General features: G+C 39.9%; 1 protein-coding gene and 1 non-coding gene across 2 annotated transcripts in view; one reads left to right on the top strand and one right to left on the bottom strand.

The window, feature by feature from the left end:
- Positions 1 to 19,173, top strand: part of TRIM33 (tripartite motif containing 33) — a 132,699-nt gene that overhangs the window by 94,244 nt on the left and 19,282 nt on the right. Inside the window, 5 exon segments of the mRNA XM_053590508.1 lie at positions 969 to 1,115; positions 1,578 to 1,695; positions 4,837 to 5,111; positions 5,447 to 5,611; positions 10,985 to 11,185. Coding sequence (XP_053446483.1) covers positions 969 to 1,115; positions 1,578 to 1,695; positions 4,837 to 5,111; positions 5,447 to 5,611; positions 10,985 to 11,185 — 906 coding nt within the window.
- On the bottom strand, positions 17,583 to 17,721 carry LOC128587027 (small nucleolar RNA SNORA8). The gene has a single exon (XR_008380460.1). It is a non-coding gene; the product is annotated as a small nucleolar RNA SNORA8 (small nucleolar RNA).

Below are 19,173 nucleotides of genomic sequence, written 5' to 3'. Positions count from 1 at the left end.
AGTTTTGAATTAAAAGATGCCTCCTAAGGATAAAGTGCATGTAAATACCCATGAAAAATCTGCCACATCCTCCTAACATGATGGCAATTTTAAAAATAGATGTTCTTGAGTGAAATATATTGCTAAAGTTTGTAAAAGGTTTTCCTAAGCTTCAGAAGAGGGATGATTTCTAGTGTTCTGTCAGTTGAATACATTTTTATTTATTGGTTTACATTGTAAAATGAACATCTTGTTTAGTAAACTAAGTTGAGTCATTTGGGGGAGAAGGTGACAAAGCTGTCTAATGTGTTTAACATGCTGACTTCCAAAGGACAGTGGACATTGCCCTTCTCTCTGGGGGGCTTTAGTTCCCATAAAGCAGTTTTTTTTCTTCCACAGCATTTTTCTGAAATTGATTTTTCCAGTCTGGTCAGCCCTCACTTCTTTGTCCTTTATGAACTTTTTTCCTATTACAGGTTTCACTAATTTTACTATTAGAGCTCTGGAATTTATCTTTTTCATTTTGACTTTGGTATTTAATGGAAGACATTTTAACTTCAGTCTCACACCACACCAGGAGGTGGCACTGGTGACACATAATTTTCTTCAGCTTTTTAAAGTAGCGAATTAAGATTATATAAAATAATTTCTAAACATTAGCTCATTATGCCATAAACTCTTGTATATTGGATTAACCTAATAGGAGAATGCCATTTTTAACAAATATTTTATGTACTGAAATAAAAGAGTTATCAACTACCATTAATTTCTATATGTGGAATATCCTTTTTAGTTTAGAGAATTGTTTTAGTCCCATATTTGTTAGTAACTTCCCCTGATTAATCATAGGCTCACTAAATAATCATGAGTTTGTTAATTTGTATCACTTTTAAAGGAAATACTAGGTATTGTGTGCATTTGTTATAGAAATTTGGAGTTGATAATTTTTCCATACAGTAATCTTCAGTGAAGGTCTTGGTCTCTTTCAGAATGTTACAAAAGAAAGACAGATGAAGTTACTCCAGCAGCAGAATGACATCACAGGCCTCTCCCGACAGGTGAAGCATGTTATGAACTTTACAAACTGGGCAATTGCAAGTGGCAGCAGCACAGCCCTACTATATAGCAAGCGACTGGTGAGACACATGTTTTCATTTCTTTTTAGTGCAATTTCTAAGACATTCATATTGAGCCAAGTGTACCTGTTTGAAATATAAATTTGAATTTTGGAAAATGTAACCACCATCACCCTAAGACAAAGAAAATTATTGTCACTCCTCAGAAGTTTCCTTGTTCCTTTTTACCCCTAGTCCTCAGCAAATGGTAATTTGATTTCTTTCATTTTCTAGAATTTTATATAAATAAAGTCATACCCCATGTACATTTTTGATGGTACCTAGTATCTTAATGTAATTTGTTACCAGAAATGACAGAAATTCAAGCACATATGTTTGAGTTGATTGCTGAATTAAACATTGACACTATCTTATTTGAAAATGACACTGTAGAACTCCATGAGCTTTTAAAAAGTCTTTATCTTGTATGTTTTCTTAATTATTGTTTAATTTTAAGACTAACATAAATTTTTTCCCTTTAAGATCACTTTTCAGTTGCGTCATATTTTGAAAGCACGATGTGACCCTGTCCCAGCTGCTAATGGAGCGATACGTTTCCATTGTGATCCTACTTTCTGGGCAAAGAATGTAGTCAATTTAGGTGAGAAATAATTAGTTTTATGAATATAACTTGGAACATTGCATTAGAAGGAGAAAACATCCAAACCAACTTTTAGATAAAGTTTTTAACTTTAAAATGTAAACTAGTTGGAAAATATATTATTTGCTGGAAACTCACTATAGCTTTGGTTTTGTATGGCTGTGTCATTACATTTTAAGAATGTTGAGTCTGAGGAGGCTGAGGCTGGTGGGACACCATAGCACTCTACTGAGGGCAACAACATGAGACTCTGTTTCATTTAAAAAAAAAAAAAAAGTTGAATCTACACCCAATAGTGTTTTTGTTTTGTTTTGTTTTTGAGACAGAATCTCACTATGTCGCCCTCTATAGAGTGCTGTGGCATCATAGCTTACAGCAACTTCAAACTCTTGGGCTTAAGTGATTCTCTTGCCTCAGCCTTCCAAAACGCCTGGCTATTTTCTTTTTTTTTTTGTAGTTGTCGTTGTTTTTTGCAGGCCTGGGCTGGGTTCAAAACCACCAGCCCTGGTGTATATGGCCAGTGCAGCTACAGGCACTGAGCCTGAATAGTGGTTTTTAATGTGTAGGATTTCTAGATCTATTAATATTTTAAACTTAATATTAGCACTCTGGGAGGCCAAGGCAGGTAGATTGCCTGAGTTCACAGTTTTGAGACCAGCCTAAGCCAGACTGAGACCTTGTCTCTAAAAACTGCCGGGCATTGTGGTAGGTGCCTGTAGTCCCAGCTACTTGGGAGGCTGAAACAAGAGAATTGCTTGAGTCCAAGAGTTGGGGGTTGCCGTGAGCTATGACACCATGGCATTCTACCAAGGGTGACAAAGCGAGGGGCTCTGTCTCTAAGGAAATAAAAATAAAATTAATACTGCCCCTTTTTTTTTTTGCAGTTTTTGGCCTGGGCTGGGTTTGAACCCGCCACCTCCAACATATGGGGCCAGTGCCCTACTCCTTTGAGCCACAGGCACCACCCAGTATTGACTTTTAATCTATAGCAAATCATTCTTTATTCTCTAGAAAATTTTTTTAGATGCTTAGTAGTCTAATTATGCCAAATTGTGCATTAGCAGAGGACCTTCAAGATGCTGATATGTCTGCTAGTTATGTCATGTCCTGAGGAATATATTAAAGATAGTGGTAGTTGTTTTCACATGGAAGAAAAATGTTTGCTTTTGCTACTAAACAGAGATGTTCAAATAGCACAATAACACACATGCACACACCACACACCACTAGCTTCCCAACAATTAGCGCTATCTCCAGATTGAATAAACTTACTTTCATCCCAGCTACTCGGGAGAGTAGCTGAGACAAGAGAATCACCTAAGCCCAGGAGTTGGAGGTTGCTGTGAGCTGTGACGCTACAGCACTCTACTGAGGGTGACAAAGTGAGACTCTGTCTCTAAAAAAAAAAAACTTACTTTCATAATAGTCAAGTTGTACATTGCGGGTTATAAAAGCAAAGGCTCGATGACCTTTTGTTTTTGTTGTTTTTCTTTTTAAAAAAAGTAATCTTTGGCCATGCATGATGGCTCATGCCTATAATCCTAGCACTCCAGGAGGCCAAAGCAGTGGATTGCTTCAGCTCAGGAGTTTGAGACCAGACTGAGCAAGAGCAAGACTCCATTTGTAATAAAAATTAGAAAAAACTAGCTGGGCATCATAGAAAGTGCTTATTGTCCCAGCTACTTGGGAGGCAGAGGCAGGAGGATCTTTTGAACAAAAGAGTTTGAGGTTACTGTGAGCTAGGATGACTCCACAGCACTCTACCTAGGGCAATAGAATGAGACTCTATTACAGGGGGAAAAAAAAAATCTTCGTATAATATAACAAATTATATTCTGGCTTAGATCTGGTGTCAACAAGCTGGTTTTGTATAGCACGGTAGCTATGGCATGGCTTATTTGGCCACAGCCTTAGAGCTGGTGTCAGCAAGCTATTCTGTGTGTGATAGCAGTTAACAATAGTTTGTACATACAAAGAAAAACCAAAGATGGTGAGACACATCTTTCTGTGGTGTGCCAAGCTTAAAATATTTAACCTGGCCCATTACAGGAAATGCCTGCCAACCTTCTCCTTAAGTCACATTGTTCTAAAATTTGCTCTCTATTTCTAGAAAGCAATGGTTTCATGAAAAGCAAGGAAAATTTTCACTTCTAAGAACATAAGTGGTTTAAAACATTCCTTTTTTTTTTTTTTTTGTAGAGACAGAGTCTCACTGTACCACCCTCGGGTAGAGTGCCATGGCGTCACACGGCTCACAGCAACCTCTAACTCTTGGGCTTACGCGATTCTCTTGCCTCAGTCTCCCGAGCAGCTGGGACTACAGGCGCCCGCCACAACGCCCGGCTATTTTTTTGTTGCAGTTTGGCCGGGGCTGGGTTTGAACCCACCACCCTCGGCATGTGGGGCCGGCGCCCTACTCACTGAGCCACATGCCACAGAAGACAGTTTTGTTGCAATGCAGTAATCTGCTGTGCACATTTTGACAATTCATTCTTTGTTTTCTTTTCTTCTTTTTTTTTTTTTTTTGAGACAGAGTCTCACTATGTTGCCCTCAGCAGAGTGCAATGGTATCACAGCTCACAGCAACCCCCAACCCTTGGGCCCAAGCAATTCTTTTGTTTCAGCCTCCCAAGTAGCTGGGAGTATAGGCACCCACCACAATGCCTGGCTATTTTTGTTATTGTTGTTGCCATTGTTTAGCTGGCTCGGGCCAGGTTCAAACCCTCCACCCTCAGTGTATGTGGCTGATGCCGTGCTGAGCCAACAGTTTGACAATTCAAAGGCAGATGGAATTAGTGCTAGCAGTATCCAGTATCCTTGAGTCTTGTCATGGGAGAATTGATTTAGACTGACTTGATGGGCCTCCTCTTACAACATCTCTTTCATCTCTAATTTTCTGTACACCTATGTAAATAAAGAGTAATGTCAGATATTATTCTAGATAATTATAAGTGATATATTCAGCTTTAGATTTCTGATCATTATCATCTTTAAGCCTGGACTCCAATTCCTACTGAGCTATAGTAAGCTTTGAGCTGCTGATGGTTGTCAGAAAAAGTAGGAAAAGTTAGTGGTTAATCTGCAAAGTAGATGATTAGTTTTAATTATATAAAAATTCTTCTTATTTTTTACATCCTTCAGGTAATCTTGTAATTGAGAGTAAACCAACTCCTGGTTATACTCCAAATGTTGTAGTTGGGCAAGTTCCTCCGGGGACAAACCACATTAGTAAAACCCCTGGACAGATTAACTTAGCACAGCTTCGGCTCCAGCACATGCAACAACAAGTGTATGCACAGAAACATCAGCAGTTGCAACAGATGAGGATGCAGCAGCCACCAGCACCTGTACCAACCACCACCACCACCACCCAGCAGCATTCTAGACAGGCAGCCCCTCAGATGTTACAACAACAGGTGAGTACTGTGTTACTACATTACTGGTACAAATTTCGAAGCCCTCAAGATTACACTTTTCCCTATATAGACGAGTTATGCGTTTCAAAGTTACTAGTAGGATTTTGAGCAGAGCTGAAAGATCAAAATTTAAATATTTGCTCTGGTGTGAAGAAGGTAGTAAGCAAATAACTTATCTTGGTAAGAAAATTTAACACTAATACTCCAGAAGAATAGACGTTCTCATCCTTTCACACTGAATTGGGGATTGGGATTGGGATTAGACCTGAGAAGAATGATTTGTGGTTTTTCATTATACTTTTTTATCTTGACTGATCAACGTCTACTTGTTGTAGCCTCCACGATTGATCAGTGTGCAAACAATGCAAAGAGGCAACATGAGCTGTGGCCCTTTTCAAGCCCATCAGATGAGACTGGCTCAGAACGCTGCCAGAATACCAGCGATCCCCAGGCACGGCAGCCATCAGTATTCCATGATGCAGCCACACCTCCAAAGACAAGTATGCCTAGAGTTACATTTGTAAGAATCATACAATTTTAAAACCAAAAGACATCATTTTCTCAATCAGTTGTGGGAGATGGGCATTGAAGTGTTTGAGAATTTGATTAATGCTATGTATCCTCTTGTCCCGGAAAAATACACATACACATAAAATTTTGTATTTAATTTTGTATTTAATTTTAGCCCTATATGCTGTGGGTTAATAAACCCTGATGTAGTCTGACCTATTCAATTTACAGATGTGAAAAACAAATCTAATGAGCTTGTGATTTACCCACAACCACATGAAGTAATGATAAAATCAAAATTAGAACTCTAGTTGTCTGAAATTGTTCCTCTGTGCCTTCAATGTGACTTTTTCTTTCCATTTTTATTACTTTCTCTTGATCCTCAATGTGACTTTTTGATCCTAACATGTAAAAAGGACTTGAAAGTAATTGAGGTAATTATATGTAATTGTTTTCCTTTTTCTTTTCTCTAGTCAAGTCTTGTTCCTTTTAGGATATAGATATGTTTAATCTTAAAAATAAATGTGTATTGGCTTGGCGCCCATAGCTCGGTGGTTACCGTACCAGCCACATATACCAAGGCTGGCAAATTCGAACCTGGCCTGGGCCAGCTAAACAACAATGACAACTGTAACAAAAAAATAGCCAGGCAGGGTGACGCCTGTGGCTCAAGGGGGTGGGGCACTGGCCTCATGGGCTAGAGGTGGCGGGTTCAAACCCATCCCTGGCCAAAAACTGGGAAAAAAAACAAACAGCCAGGCACTGTGCAGGTGCCTGTAGTCCCAGCTACTTGGGATGCTGAGGCAAGAGGATCACTTAAGCCGAAGAGTTTGAGGTTGCTATGAGCTGTGATGCCACAGCACCCTACCAAGGGCGACATAATGAGACTCTGTCTCATTAAAAAAAAAATGACCTTTCTAGCATATTATAAATGTTGATAATACAAAGTGAAAAAAAGTTTACATCACTCTTTTCTTTTTAATATCATCTTGCTCCATTTATTTTTTATTTTATTATTTATTTTTTGAGCCAGAGTCTCACTTTTCACTCTTGGAAGAGTGCCATGGCAGTATTGCTCACAGCAACCTCAAACTCTTGGGCTCGAGCGATTCTCTTGCCTCAGCCTCCCGATTAGCACTGAGGCACCCACCAAAACGCCCAGCTATTTTTAGAGGCGAGGTCTTGCTTTTGCTCAGGCTGGTCTTGAACCTGTGAACTTAAGCAATCCAACGGGTTTGGCCTGTATCATTCTTTTAAATGAATCTATTAGAGTTCCAAATACAATAAATAGCAAACTCTCTTTGGATTTGAAATTCTATTCTACTTCCTCTACAGAGTTTTTGGCTTAATATAGTATATTTTGGCTTGATGGGCATAGATTAGCCCATTGTAATTTTCTGCAGGAAAGATGTTTATGTTATTATAAAAATTCTTTTTTCAACTCCTAGTGACAATAAGGGTATTACTAAGTTTTAAAACTTTCTCTGTAGACCAAATTATCGTTAGATTATTTCTCTACAGTTATTGAAACAAAATATATGTATTTACACAGTATAGGAATATTAGAAAATATAAAATGAAATTCTTTTTATATATACTTTTTTTAAGCTACATGGAGACTTTCTATTCATTCCTTTTAGTTATGTAGGTTTGTATGCTCTTACTGTTAAAGTAAGTCAGTTTGACACAGATTTTTTTTTTTTACACAGTTTTTTTTTAGACAGTCTCAGTATGTTGCCCTTGGTAGAGTGATGTGATGTCACAGCTCACAGCAACCTCAAACTCTTGGGCTTAAGTGATTCTCTTGCTTCAGTCTCCCAAGTAGCTAGGACTACAGGCGCTTGCTATAATGCCCAGCTATTTTTTGGTTGTAGTTGTCATTGTTATTTGGCAGACAATGGATTTGAACTTGCCAGCTCCTGTACATGTGTCTGGCACCCTTGCCGCTGAGCTACAGGCACTGAGCTGTAACACAGTTTTTTTTTGGCCAGGGCTAGGTTTGAACCCGCCACCTCCAGCATATGGGACTGGCGCCCTACTCCTTGAGCCACAGGCGCCACCCATGTAACACAGATTTTTATTACTAGTTTTTTGGGTTTTCATGTGATGCTCAGGAAAGTTGTTCACAAAATTGTGTATTTGGGAGTTAAAAGAATTTTATTACAGTAATATTCCTCAATTCTTTTAACTTTTTCTAGACTATAAGCTGAATTTCACAATGATCTATCAAAATTGTTTATAAACCTTTTATTAGGCTGGGTGCCCGGTGGCTCACAATGGTAATCCTACCACTCTGGGAGCCCAAGGCGGTTGGATTGCCTGAGCTCACGAGTTGGAGGCCAGCCTGAGCCAGAGCAAGGCCCCATCTCTAAAAATAGGCCAGGCATTGTGGTGGGTATCTGTACTCCCAGCTACTTGGGAGGCTCAGGCAAGAGAATCTCTTAAGCCCAAGAATTTGAGGCTTCTGTGCGTGGTGAGTCCAGTGCCCTCTTCTGAAGGGGACAAAGTGAGACTCTGTCTCAAAACAAAACAAAACACCTTTTATCAGTGACATCTTCCCAGGTCTTTGTTTTTGTTGATCAAATGTTGAAACCTATTTGAGGATTTGTGATCCAGGTTTTAAAGCCAGTCACTTTCAGTACCCAATATTACTATTTCCAATTATACTTTCCATCTCTATAGGTTTTTTTTCCCCATCCTGGGGCATTGTGCTTTGAATAAGATAAGAATGAGTCAGAAATTGCTGTTCTTTTGTTAAGGAAAAGAAGGGCAGTTGCAAAAATGGAAAAGAAGACTCTGCAGAGCATGGCAATTGTTAGGCAAGCAGGATTTTTTTTTTAAGAAAAGAGTACATATGAAGGTTGAGAATCTGAACATTATTTTCCTTAAAACTATTCACATAGCCATGTACCTCTGGTTCAGGGAAAGCCTTTAAGTATTACCAGGGACCAGGTACACTATTTCAAAGAGTACAGAAGCTACAGAATCCCACTAACCAACCATCTCAGAACTTTTTTTTTTTTTTTTATAAAGAGTCTCACTTTTTTATCCTTGGTATAGTGCTGTGGCATCATAGCTCACAGCAACCTCAAACTCTTGGGCCTCAGGTGATCCTCTTGCCACAGTTTTTTGTTGTTGTGTTTTTTTTTTTTAATCGACTGTAATGACTTTATTTTAGTGGCTTTCCAAGCCCCGCAAAGGGTCTCCTTAGACAGGGCTGGCACCCAGTCAACCATCTTCACAGTGGAGTCCTAATTACTTGATTCTGTTTTGTAGATCACAGAGGTTCCTTCCAATGATCTCTTCTTTCATTTCCTCAAATTGGCTTATACATTCTGAAAGTATATCCATCACTCTCTAATACTTTGAGGTGGCACATTCTGGTCTCCTACTTTGTGTTTGAAGTAGAACGCTTCTTCCTCTTTGCTATCATTAATCTTTTCATTATCTTCTTATTTCTCTTAGCACAGTCAGGGCATAACATATTATCTTCTATGGCTAGAGATGGGAAAATGCAGGTTGGTAACAGGAAGAGGGAAATCATCCTCCCGGGAGTGGCAGGCACCCAGGCCTGACCTGCAGGAAACTGTAGGTGGACGCAACCCTCTGTGTCTGTGGGGAGAGGCTTGCCATGGATCACACACCACCTAAGGCCAGAAGCTGTTGTCAAAAAGGCCTCCATAGAAGCAGGAATGGACCTTGAATTCACAGTCTTAGGCTGACCAGCTTTTGCAGCCATCCTTGCCCACGATGCCAATGCAGATTCCTGAGCTGATGTTACCGCTTCTACTCAGTCAAGCTCTTCTGTTTTCACAGTCATCTTGGACCTCCTGAGGTCTTGCTCTCTTGGTCTCTGCCCTGAGTTTCCTTGAACATAAATGTAATCTGGCCTCCTTTGGTGTTTCAGGAGTTTCACATTTCTGTTCAGGAAAGGCATGCTCCTGAAGCCTCAGAAAAACTTCTGTTTTCTTGCCATCAGTACTCAGCTTGAGTTGCTGGCACCAGTTCCTCAAAATGTCTTGACACACATGATTAATGGGAGGCAAAACAGTTGGCAAGGGAAGATCAGGGTTTTTACATCTAGCTTTTCAGATGGCTTTTAATTATTTATTTGTTGGAGGTTAGATGAATTTTCCTGAACTTGTCAGAGTTGTGGGCCTGGCTCACCGAGGCATTCCCTGTCCTCATATCTTCATTGTGTTTCTGGGGATTGTTCAGTTTGACATCAGAAGTTGAAGAAACAGTTGGTTCCATTTGTTCATTATTTGAATCATCTTTAACTGGAACCAGTGTCAAAATCATACTTTCTTCATCATGTATTTCCTCCTCAGAGAAATTCTTCTGGCTGCTACCATGATTTGAGTCTGACATTTTTTCAGCAGGACATTTTTCACATGCCTGAATTATTGCACTTACGAGGGCATTCTCTTCTACCAGGTCACCGCCTGTGAAACCTTCAGCAGTTGGACCACCATGATGTGCCTGGGACTATCTATGCCCCATGCAGCAATCAGAATGGGTCCTTTTGTGTTCACCAGCAGACGAGTGAGCTAGTGCAGAATTCCATCATTTTTTTTTCTGCCTGCCCCATCACATGCATTTGTTCAGGTCCTCCAAAAAGCAAATACCTCAGTTTTTTATTTTTAGTAGAGGTGGGGTCTCACTCTTGCTCAGGCTAGTCTTGAACTCGTGAACTCAAGCCATCCACCAGCATCAGCTTCCCAGAGTGCTAGGCTTACAGGCGTGAACCACTCGTGCCCAATCACAGAACGTTTTCTTTTCTTTTCATTTTTTTTTGAGACAGAGTCGAGTGTCGTGGTGTCACATCTCACAGCAACGTCCAACTCTTGGGCTTAAGTGATTCTCTTGCCTCAGCCTTCCGAGTAGCTGGGACTACAGGTGCCCGCCACAACGCCCGGTTATTTTTACAGGTGTGGTCTTGCTGTGGCTCAGCCTGGTCTCAAACCTGTGCGCTCAGGCAATCTCCCCACCTTGGCCTCCCAGAATGCTAGGATTACAGGTCTGAGCTATTGCATCTAGCCAACTCGGAGGCTTTCAAATCAACTGTTACATGTATCTCCTAGTTCTAAAATGAGATGGTATCACTGGGTGACAGGTTGAAAATTATTGGCAAGTCTTTTTTTCCCTAGATACTACACAAAGCTGAATTAAAAAATAAAAAAATGAAAAGCTGAGTTTGAACTGTTCTTCTGAATAAATTTGGGATGACTCACTTCTTTGTTTCTCAGCCACAGATATCAAACACTCATTTATTCTTCCTAAACTAAAAGTTCTTGTAAGGGTGTAGTTCATATTCTAATATTCTATCAGATCAGTAATGACGATGTCTTCTTTCTTATTAGCATTCAAACCCAGGGCATGCTGGACCCTTTCCTGTTGTATCGGTACACAACACCACAATCAACCCGACGAGTCCTACTACGGCAACTATGGCAAATGCAAACCGAGGTCCCACCAGCCCATCTGTCACAGCAATAGAACTAATCCCCTCAGTTACCAATCCAGAAAACCTTCCATCGCTGCCAGATATTCCACCCATACAGGTTTGTATTTAAGTTGAATGATGTATTTAATATTTCATATTAATTAGAGAACTAAAGTATCTATTTCAATGTTTTAAAATTTTGGACCAACATTTCCTTTAAGTTTCTAAAGAGTAGAATTTAAATTACTAAAGCTTATTGCTCTAGTCTAAAGAAACTTTGTACTCTTTGATCTACATCTTCCTGCCTTCCCATTTATATTCTCTATTTCTATGAGGTCAACATTTTTAGATTCTACATAGAAGTGACATCATCCAGTAATCTTTCAATGCCCAGTTTACTTTACTTACCCTGATGTTCTTTTAGTTCCATCTATGTTGTTGCAAATGACAGAATTTCCTTCTTTTTAAAGGCTCAGTAGTTTATTTCATTGTGTGTATGTGATAATGTGTACACACATACCACATTATCTTTATTCATTTATCTGTTAATGAACATTTAGGTTGTTTCCAAACCTTGGCTATTGTGAATAATGCTTAAGTGAGTATGGGAGTGTAGATAATCTCTTTGATATAACTGATTTTGGTTCCTTTGGAGATAAGTTTTAGTGGTCTGTTGCACTACACAGTGACTAGTTGGTAGTATGTTATATATTTCAAAATTGCTGAATTGACCTTTTGTTCTCACAATAAAAAAATACAGGTTGGTTGGATGATAGATATGTTTATTAGTTTAATTCTTTCTATAATATGTGCATAGATCAAAACATCACATTGTACTCCATAAATACGCAATTAAACAAAAAAGAGTAACACATAAATATTTGAATTTTGAAAAGTTCTTGTGTTAAAGCTAGCAATTCCTCAGGCCAAGCAAGGCAGTAGACACCAGTAATCTCAGCCACTCAGGAGGCTGAGGCAGGGGCATCCTGTGAGCCCAGAAGATTGAGATTAGCCTGGACAACATTATAAGACTGTCTCAAATTTTTGACAAAGCAAAAGCTAGCATTTTTCAATATTTTAATGTTACAAGAAATCAAATGTATGAACGGCAAATTATGATACTGTCTAAACAAAGAGGTATAATAATGAATTAATATGAGTTTTGCTAATAGGCTAGATTTTTTCTACCACCAGTGAATGGGCAGACCTTGTGTCAGATGGTACACTCTGGTGGGAGTTTAAATCGAGAGAGAAGACCCAGGGCCAGCGCGGTCAAGTCTTTGTCATTTTTCTGTTAGATCCAAAAGGAAGAGTAGTTGTTGGGCTGTGAAAGGATGGGGTAGGAGGGAGGGTCATGAAGGACCTCTGAAGCCTCTTGCCTTATTTATTTATTTATTTACTTACTTAACTTATTTTTTGCAGTTTTTGGCGGGGGCTGGGTTTCAACCCACCACCTGCAGTATATGGGGCCGTGCCTACTCCTTTGAGCCACAGGCTCCACCCTCTTGCCGCTTTTAAATGTGACACTTTACTGAGGGTGGGGGGGACCGAAAAGTATCTTTCAGTTCCTTCTGAAATTTCACCAATTTCTTTGAATTATAAGTACTTTCTTTTAAAATGTACATATAACCTGCCAAGGTTATACAGAATTATCTCACTTGGGGTCACCATGGGAGCAAGGAACATTGAAACTGCTACAGCAGTAGGGTCCTTGACACTCTACATGGCTGCAGGCTGATGTTTTTGTGTATTAATGGATTTGTATAAGAGCTTTAAAGGATATTTCTATAAAATTGAAATTGTTTTCTATAAAACAATTTTCTAAATTGTTTTCTATAAAACAGTTTTCTAAATTGTTTTCTATGAAATTGAAATTAAAATTGAAAATTGTTTTTTCTTAATTTTATTTAAAATTTATTGTGTATATTTAAAGTATATAACATGTGTTATAAGGTAATACATAAAATGGTTACTATAGTGGATCCAATTAACTTCTTTATCACCTCATATTGTTAACATACCCTTCCCTGTCCCACCCCTCCCCAACTCCCATGGTAAGAACAGCTATGATCATTTAGCAAAACTCCTCAACACTGAACGCTATTAGTAACTATGATCTTCATCAAAGTCGTTTGAAAATCACTAATATATTGTGAGTTTTCTTAATTCAGTTCCTTCTCTGGTATTAGGAGAGATCATTTTTGGCTGAGGAAATGTTAGTTTTGTTGGTGCTAAGAAGACTGGATTGTACAGAATAGAAAAATTCAGAATATAAAAGTTTTTCATTTCTGGGTGGGGCCTTGGTGTGTGTCACACTTTATGAGGGCAAGACATGATTGCAAGAGGGACTTTGCCTAACAATTGCATCAGTGTAACCTGGCTTATTGTACCCTCAATGAATCCCCAACAATAAAAAAAAAAAAAAAAAAGTTTTTCATTTCTACAATAAAAGCTTGTACTATGTAGGAAATAAAGCAGTCATACCATTTTAATGCTTTAAGTCACCCGATATAATAGTTAATGTTCCTATCTTATGAATGGCGGTAAGAGAGGTTAGTGACTTTCCCAGAGTCAGTGGTAAATGAAAAAGTTGGAATTTAATGCTCAGGCACCTGATTATACAGTTCTTTCTCTTCACTACTTGCTTGCTTGCTTGCTTTCTGTTTTCTTTTTTTTTTTAGATAGTCTCAAGCTATTGCTCTAGGTAGAGTACTATGGCGTCATAGCTCACAGCAACCTCCAACTCCTGGGCTCAAGCGATCCTCTTGCCTCAACTTTTCTATTTTTAGTAGAGACGGGGGTCTTGCTTTTGCTCATGCTGGTCTCGAACTCGTGAGCTCAAGCAGTCCACCCGCCTTGGCTTCCCAGAGTGCTAGGATTACAGGTGTGAGCCACCATGCCTAGCCACTACTACCCGTTTTAATACGAGGGAGGTTATTTGGGTTTGTGGACCTGGAAAGGCATAGTATTAAGAGCCTTGGGGCAACCAGAGGTATTCATAATATTAAAGTATTATAATCAGTTATTCAGTATTTTATTTTTTTTTGAGACAGAGTCTTACTATGTCACCGTTGGTAGAGTGTTCTGGTGTCACAGCACAGCAATCTCCAAATCTTGGGCTTAAGCAATTCTCTTGCCTCAGCCTCCTGAGTAGCTGGGACTACAGGCTCTCGTCACAGTGCCTGGCTATTTTTTGGTTGCAGTTGTCATTGTTGTTTAGCAGGCCCAGGCGGGCTTGAACCCGCCAGCCTCGGTGTATGTGGCCGGCACCCTACTCACTGAGCCAAAGGCACCGAGCCCAGTTATTCAGTTTTTTTATTAAGCATTTAACTGTATGATAAAGTCCTTGGGCATTGAAGATAAGAAGACAAATGAGACTTGGTTCTACTTCTTAAGAAATTTAACCTAGGGCTGGGCACGGTGGCTCACGCTTATAATGCTAACACTCTAGGAGGCTGAGGTGGGTAGATTGTTTGAGCTCACCAGGTTCAAGACCAGCCTGAACAAGCGGGAGACCCCATCTCTAAAAATAGCTAGGTATTGTGGCAGGCACCTGAAGTCCCAGATACTTGGGAGGCTGAGGCAAGAGGATTGCTTGAGTTCAAGAGTCTGAGATTGCTGTGAGCTATGACACTACAGCACTCTACTATGGGCAACAAAGTGAGACTCTATCTCAAAACAAAAAAGAAGAAAGATATCATCGAGGTATGCAGCTATTCACAAATTCTCCTCCTAACAGAAACACAGTGTACTGTCTTCAAAAGCTAATTAATAGACTGGTGCTTGAGCCCAAGAGTTTGAGGTTACTGTGAGCTGTGATTCCATGGCAATCTACCCAGGGCAACAAAGTGAAACTCTGTCCAAAAAAAAAAAAAAAAAATTTTTTTTAACCTCATTTGTTAGGACTATTTTATCTTGGTTCAGATAAAGTCGGGTTGACGACATCTTTGAAAAGCTGAGCATCATAAGGGAAGTGACCCATATTCCCTTGTGTTCCTGCCCAGAGGGCATTGGGATTAAGACAAGAAACTTCAGAATGTATCCTCACTCATTTTTAACTTTTTTAGTTGGGGTAGGAGGAGCAGAATCCATGCCTTCTATAAGCCTCTTTTTTTTTTGGAGACAGAGTCTCAAGCTGTCACCCTGGTTGAGTCCTATGTTGTCATAGCTCACAGCAATCTTCAACTCTTGGGCTTAAGTGATTCTCTTGTCTCAGCCTCCCAAGTAGCTGGGATTACAGGCGTTGCCACAATACCCAGCTATTTTTTGGTTGTAGTTGTCATTGTTGTTTGGCGGGCCTGGATTGGATTCGAACAGGCACTGAGCATAAACCTCTTCTTTTTAATTACTGAGAATCTTCTCTTAATCAGTATGGTTGATCTTGGTAAATGAATTTTAAAGGCAAATTATCGGATGTGCACATTTGTGGATTATTTTAAACTACTCTTCTACCTAATTAGAGGATGGGTAGGTTAAGAATTCACATGGAGAAAATCTGGCATTAACATTAGTCAGCAGCTGATTAGCCACAGCAGTTAAATTTAAGATTCTTTTTTTTTTTTTTTTTTTTTTTTGCAGTTTTTGCCCGGGGGCTGGGTTTGAACCTGCCACCTCTAGTATATGGGGCCGGCGCCCTATCCTTTTGAGCCACAGGTGCTGCCCATAAATTTAAGATACTTGACTAAAATTACAGACCTGAAATATAGAGATTAAGTCTCGGACTTCTTTTGCTTAACAAAGAAAGCTTCCTCAAGAATAAATTGTACTTTAATACAGTCTTGATGCATGGTCATGGTAGACAAGCTACTGTATACCTGGGAAATGGTACATGCAATGAGTTGGGGAACAAGGCACAGTTAGGAGTAATAAAACAGAAGTGCAGTATTAGACAATGGGGAATAGATGAAGAATTATTATTAACTTACATAGCTTTTGATTGTACTCAGATGTTTTAATGGTGGTGTAGTTAGGTAGAAAAATGGGGTATTTTAACATTTATTTTGGTTATGCAAGAAGGTAGTAGGGTATAGTAAATGGAAAACAGGGATTGTTGTGGACTGTCATATTTAGTGTTTCACTTTTGGTAACAGTATATTTATTTGTTTAGTCAGGTTTAGAACATTTCTGCTATTAAAAGTGTTATATTTGCCTCATGATAGGTAGAATAGCACCTAAATCCAGAATCCCTTTATTAGGTTTAAGGCCAAATCTGTAGGACAGAATACATTCATTTTTTTCTTTTTTTTTCTTGAGACAGAGTCTCACTAGAGACCCAGTAGAGTCTACTCGCCGTCAGTAGAGTCCCTGGGTGTCACAGCTACAGCAGTCTCCAACTGTTGGGCTTAAGCAATTCTCTTGGCTCAGCCTCCCAAGTAGCTGGGACTACAGGTGCCCACCACAGCACCTGGCTATTTTTTGATTGTAGTTGTTGTTTGGCAGGACCAGGCTGGGCTCGAACCCGCCAGCTCTCATGTATGTGGCTGGCGCCCTAGCCACTTGAGCTGTAGGTGCCAAGCCAAAAAGCTTTTTTTTGAGACAGAATCTACTATGTTGTCCTCAGTAGAGTGCTATGGTGTCACAGCTCACAGCAACCTCAAACTCTTGGGCTTAAGTGATCTCTTGCCTTAGCCTCCCAGGTAGCTGGGACTACAGGTGCCTACCACAACACCGGCCATTTCTTGGTTGTAGTTGTCATTGTTGTTTGGCAGGCCGGGGCTGGGCTCAAACCTGCCAGCTCCCGTGTATGTGCCTGGTGCCCTACCCACTTGAGCTATAGGTGCTGAGCCAAAATAAAAAAAATTTTTTTTTTTTTTTTTTTGGAGACTGAGTCTCACTACATCACCTTCGGTTGAGTGCTATGGTATCACAGCTCACAGCTCACAGCAACCTTATTTGGGCTTAACTTACTCTTGGGCTTAATGATTCTCTTGCCTCAGCCTCCCAAGAAGCTGGGAATACAGGCACCTGCTATAATACTGGGCTTTTTTAAAAGTTTATTATTTATTTTATTTTTGAATTTTGCTTTCAGTTGGCTTTCAATTGTCTTAGCCTGAATTTTTTTTTTTAATTTTCTTTTTTCTTTGTTTATTTGTTTGTTTATTTTTATTGAGACAGAATCTCATTTTGTGGCCCTCAGTAGAGTGCTGTAGCATTACAGCTCACAGCAACCTTATTAAAATAAACTCTTGGGCTTTAGTGATTCTCTTGCCTCAGCCTTCCAAGTAGCTGGGACTACAGGCGCCCACCACAGTGCCCCAGTGCCTGGCTTTTTTTTTTGTTTGTTTGTTTCACTTGTTATTGTTTGGCAGGTCCGGGCCTGGTTGGAACCCGCCAGCCCCTGTGAATGTGGCTGGTGCCCTAGCTGCTGAGCTCAGGCGCTGAGCCTCAAGTTACTTTAGGGTCATTTTTAGAGTATGTGGGTATCCTCGTTCTCAATATGACATCCTAGAAAAAGAAACATTAGTTGCTGTTGAAGACTGTGTCAAACTGAGCAAGATGAGAAAATTATAGAAATATACTGTATCAATAGAAATACCAGGTTTAACATGCACAACATTAAGAAAACCAACAATTCTAGGTAGTGAATTTCTGTGGCACTGACCTTTGAACACCCCAGCAGGAATAAACCGCTGAGTCCAGATACTATGTTGTATAGTCCCCACTCCTCATTATTATAAAGTAAGCTCTGGGGGGAAGGACCAAGAAGCTATGCTTAATAGAAAATTATAACCATTCATTTAACATGTATATTGAGCATTTTCTTTGTGCTTGTTTTGAGAAACAGTGGGGATGAGAGAAGACCTGCTGTCCTAGAATTTGCAGTCCATACAGTAGAATGTTATGTGAACAAAAAGGAAAGAACTTGATATAGCAACATGGATAAATATCAAAATAATTATGCTGGCCTGGCACCTGTAGCTCAGTGGTTAGGGTTCCGGCCACATACACTGGGGCTGGGGGCATTCGAACAACAATGACAACTACAACAAAAAAATAGCCAGGCATTGTGGCAGGTACCTGTAGTCCCAGCTACTTGGGAGGCTGAGGCAAGACAATCGCTTAAGCCCAAGAGTTTGAGGTTGCTGTGAGCTGTGATGCCATAGCACTCTACTGAGGGTGACATAGTGAGACTCTGTCTCAGAAAAAAAAAAAAGTTAAATATTAAAAGAAAAAAATTATGCTGAGTGAAAGAAAACATGAAAAAAGTGTTTATGATTCCGTATATACAACTGTAGAAAAAACTAAAATGGCAGAAAGCAGATCATTGGTTGGTTGAGGACAAGGTTAAGGGAGAAAGGGATTGGTTACTTATGTCATTTATACACTAAAGCTCTTTTTTAAAAGCTGCATTGAGGCACAATAAGCATGTAATTCTGTGAGATAAGTTGGTTGAAGTATAATTACTGGGTCAAAGTAGTTATATGTTTAAAGTTTATGTAGAGCGCCAGGTGTGGTGGCTCACACCTATAACCCTAGCACTCTGGGAGGCTGAGGCAGGTGGATTGCTTGAGCTCAGGAGTTCAAGACCAGCCTGAGGAAGAGCAAGATTGTCTCTAAAAAGCCAGGCCTTGTGGCAGGTGCCTGTAATCCCAGCTACTTGGGAGGCAGAGGCAAAAGAAATGTTTGAGCCCAAAAGGATGAGGTTGCTGTGAGTTATGATGCCTCAGCACTCTACTGAGGATGACAAAGTGAGACTCTGTCTCAAAAAAAAAAAAAAAAAATTAAAGTTAAATAAAAAAAATAAACAGCTGAACATTGTGGCAAGCACCTGGAGTCCCAGCTCCCAGGGAGGCTGAGGCAAGGGATAGCTTTGAGTGTAAGAGTTTGAGGTTGCTGTGAGCTATGACGCCTTGGCATTCTACTGAGGGTGACAAAGTGAGATCCTGCCTCAGCCTCCTGAGTGGCTGTGACTAAGGCGCCCACCACAATGCCTGGCTAGTTTTTCTATTTTTTGTAGAGACAGGGTCTTGCCCTTGCTCAGGCTAGCACTCTGAGAGGCTCATTTCAGCCTCTCAGAGTGCTAGGAGTATAGGTGTGAGCCATTGTGTCTGGCCTATTCATTATTTTTATTTATTCTATGAGTTGTCTTTGTCCTGTGTGAAGTGC

The sequence above is a fragment of the Nycticebus coucang genome, chromosome 5 (genome assembly GCF_027406575.1).
Source record: "Nycticebus coucang isolate mNycCou1 chromosome 5, mNycCou1.pri, whole genome shotgun sequence".
Lineage (NCBI taxonomy): Eukaryota > Metazoa > Chordata > Mammalia > Primates > Lorisidae > Nycticebus > Nycticebus coucang.
This window is presented reverse-complemented; position numbering and strand designations above follow the sequence as displayed.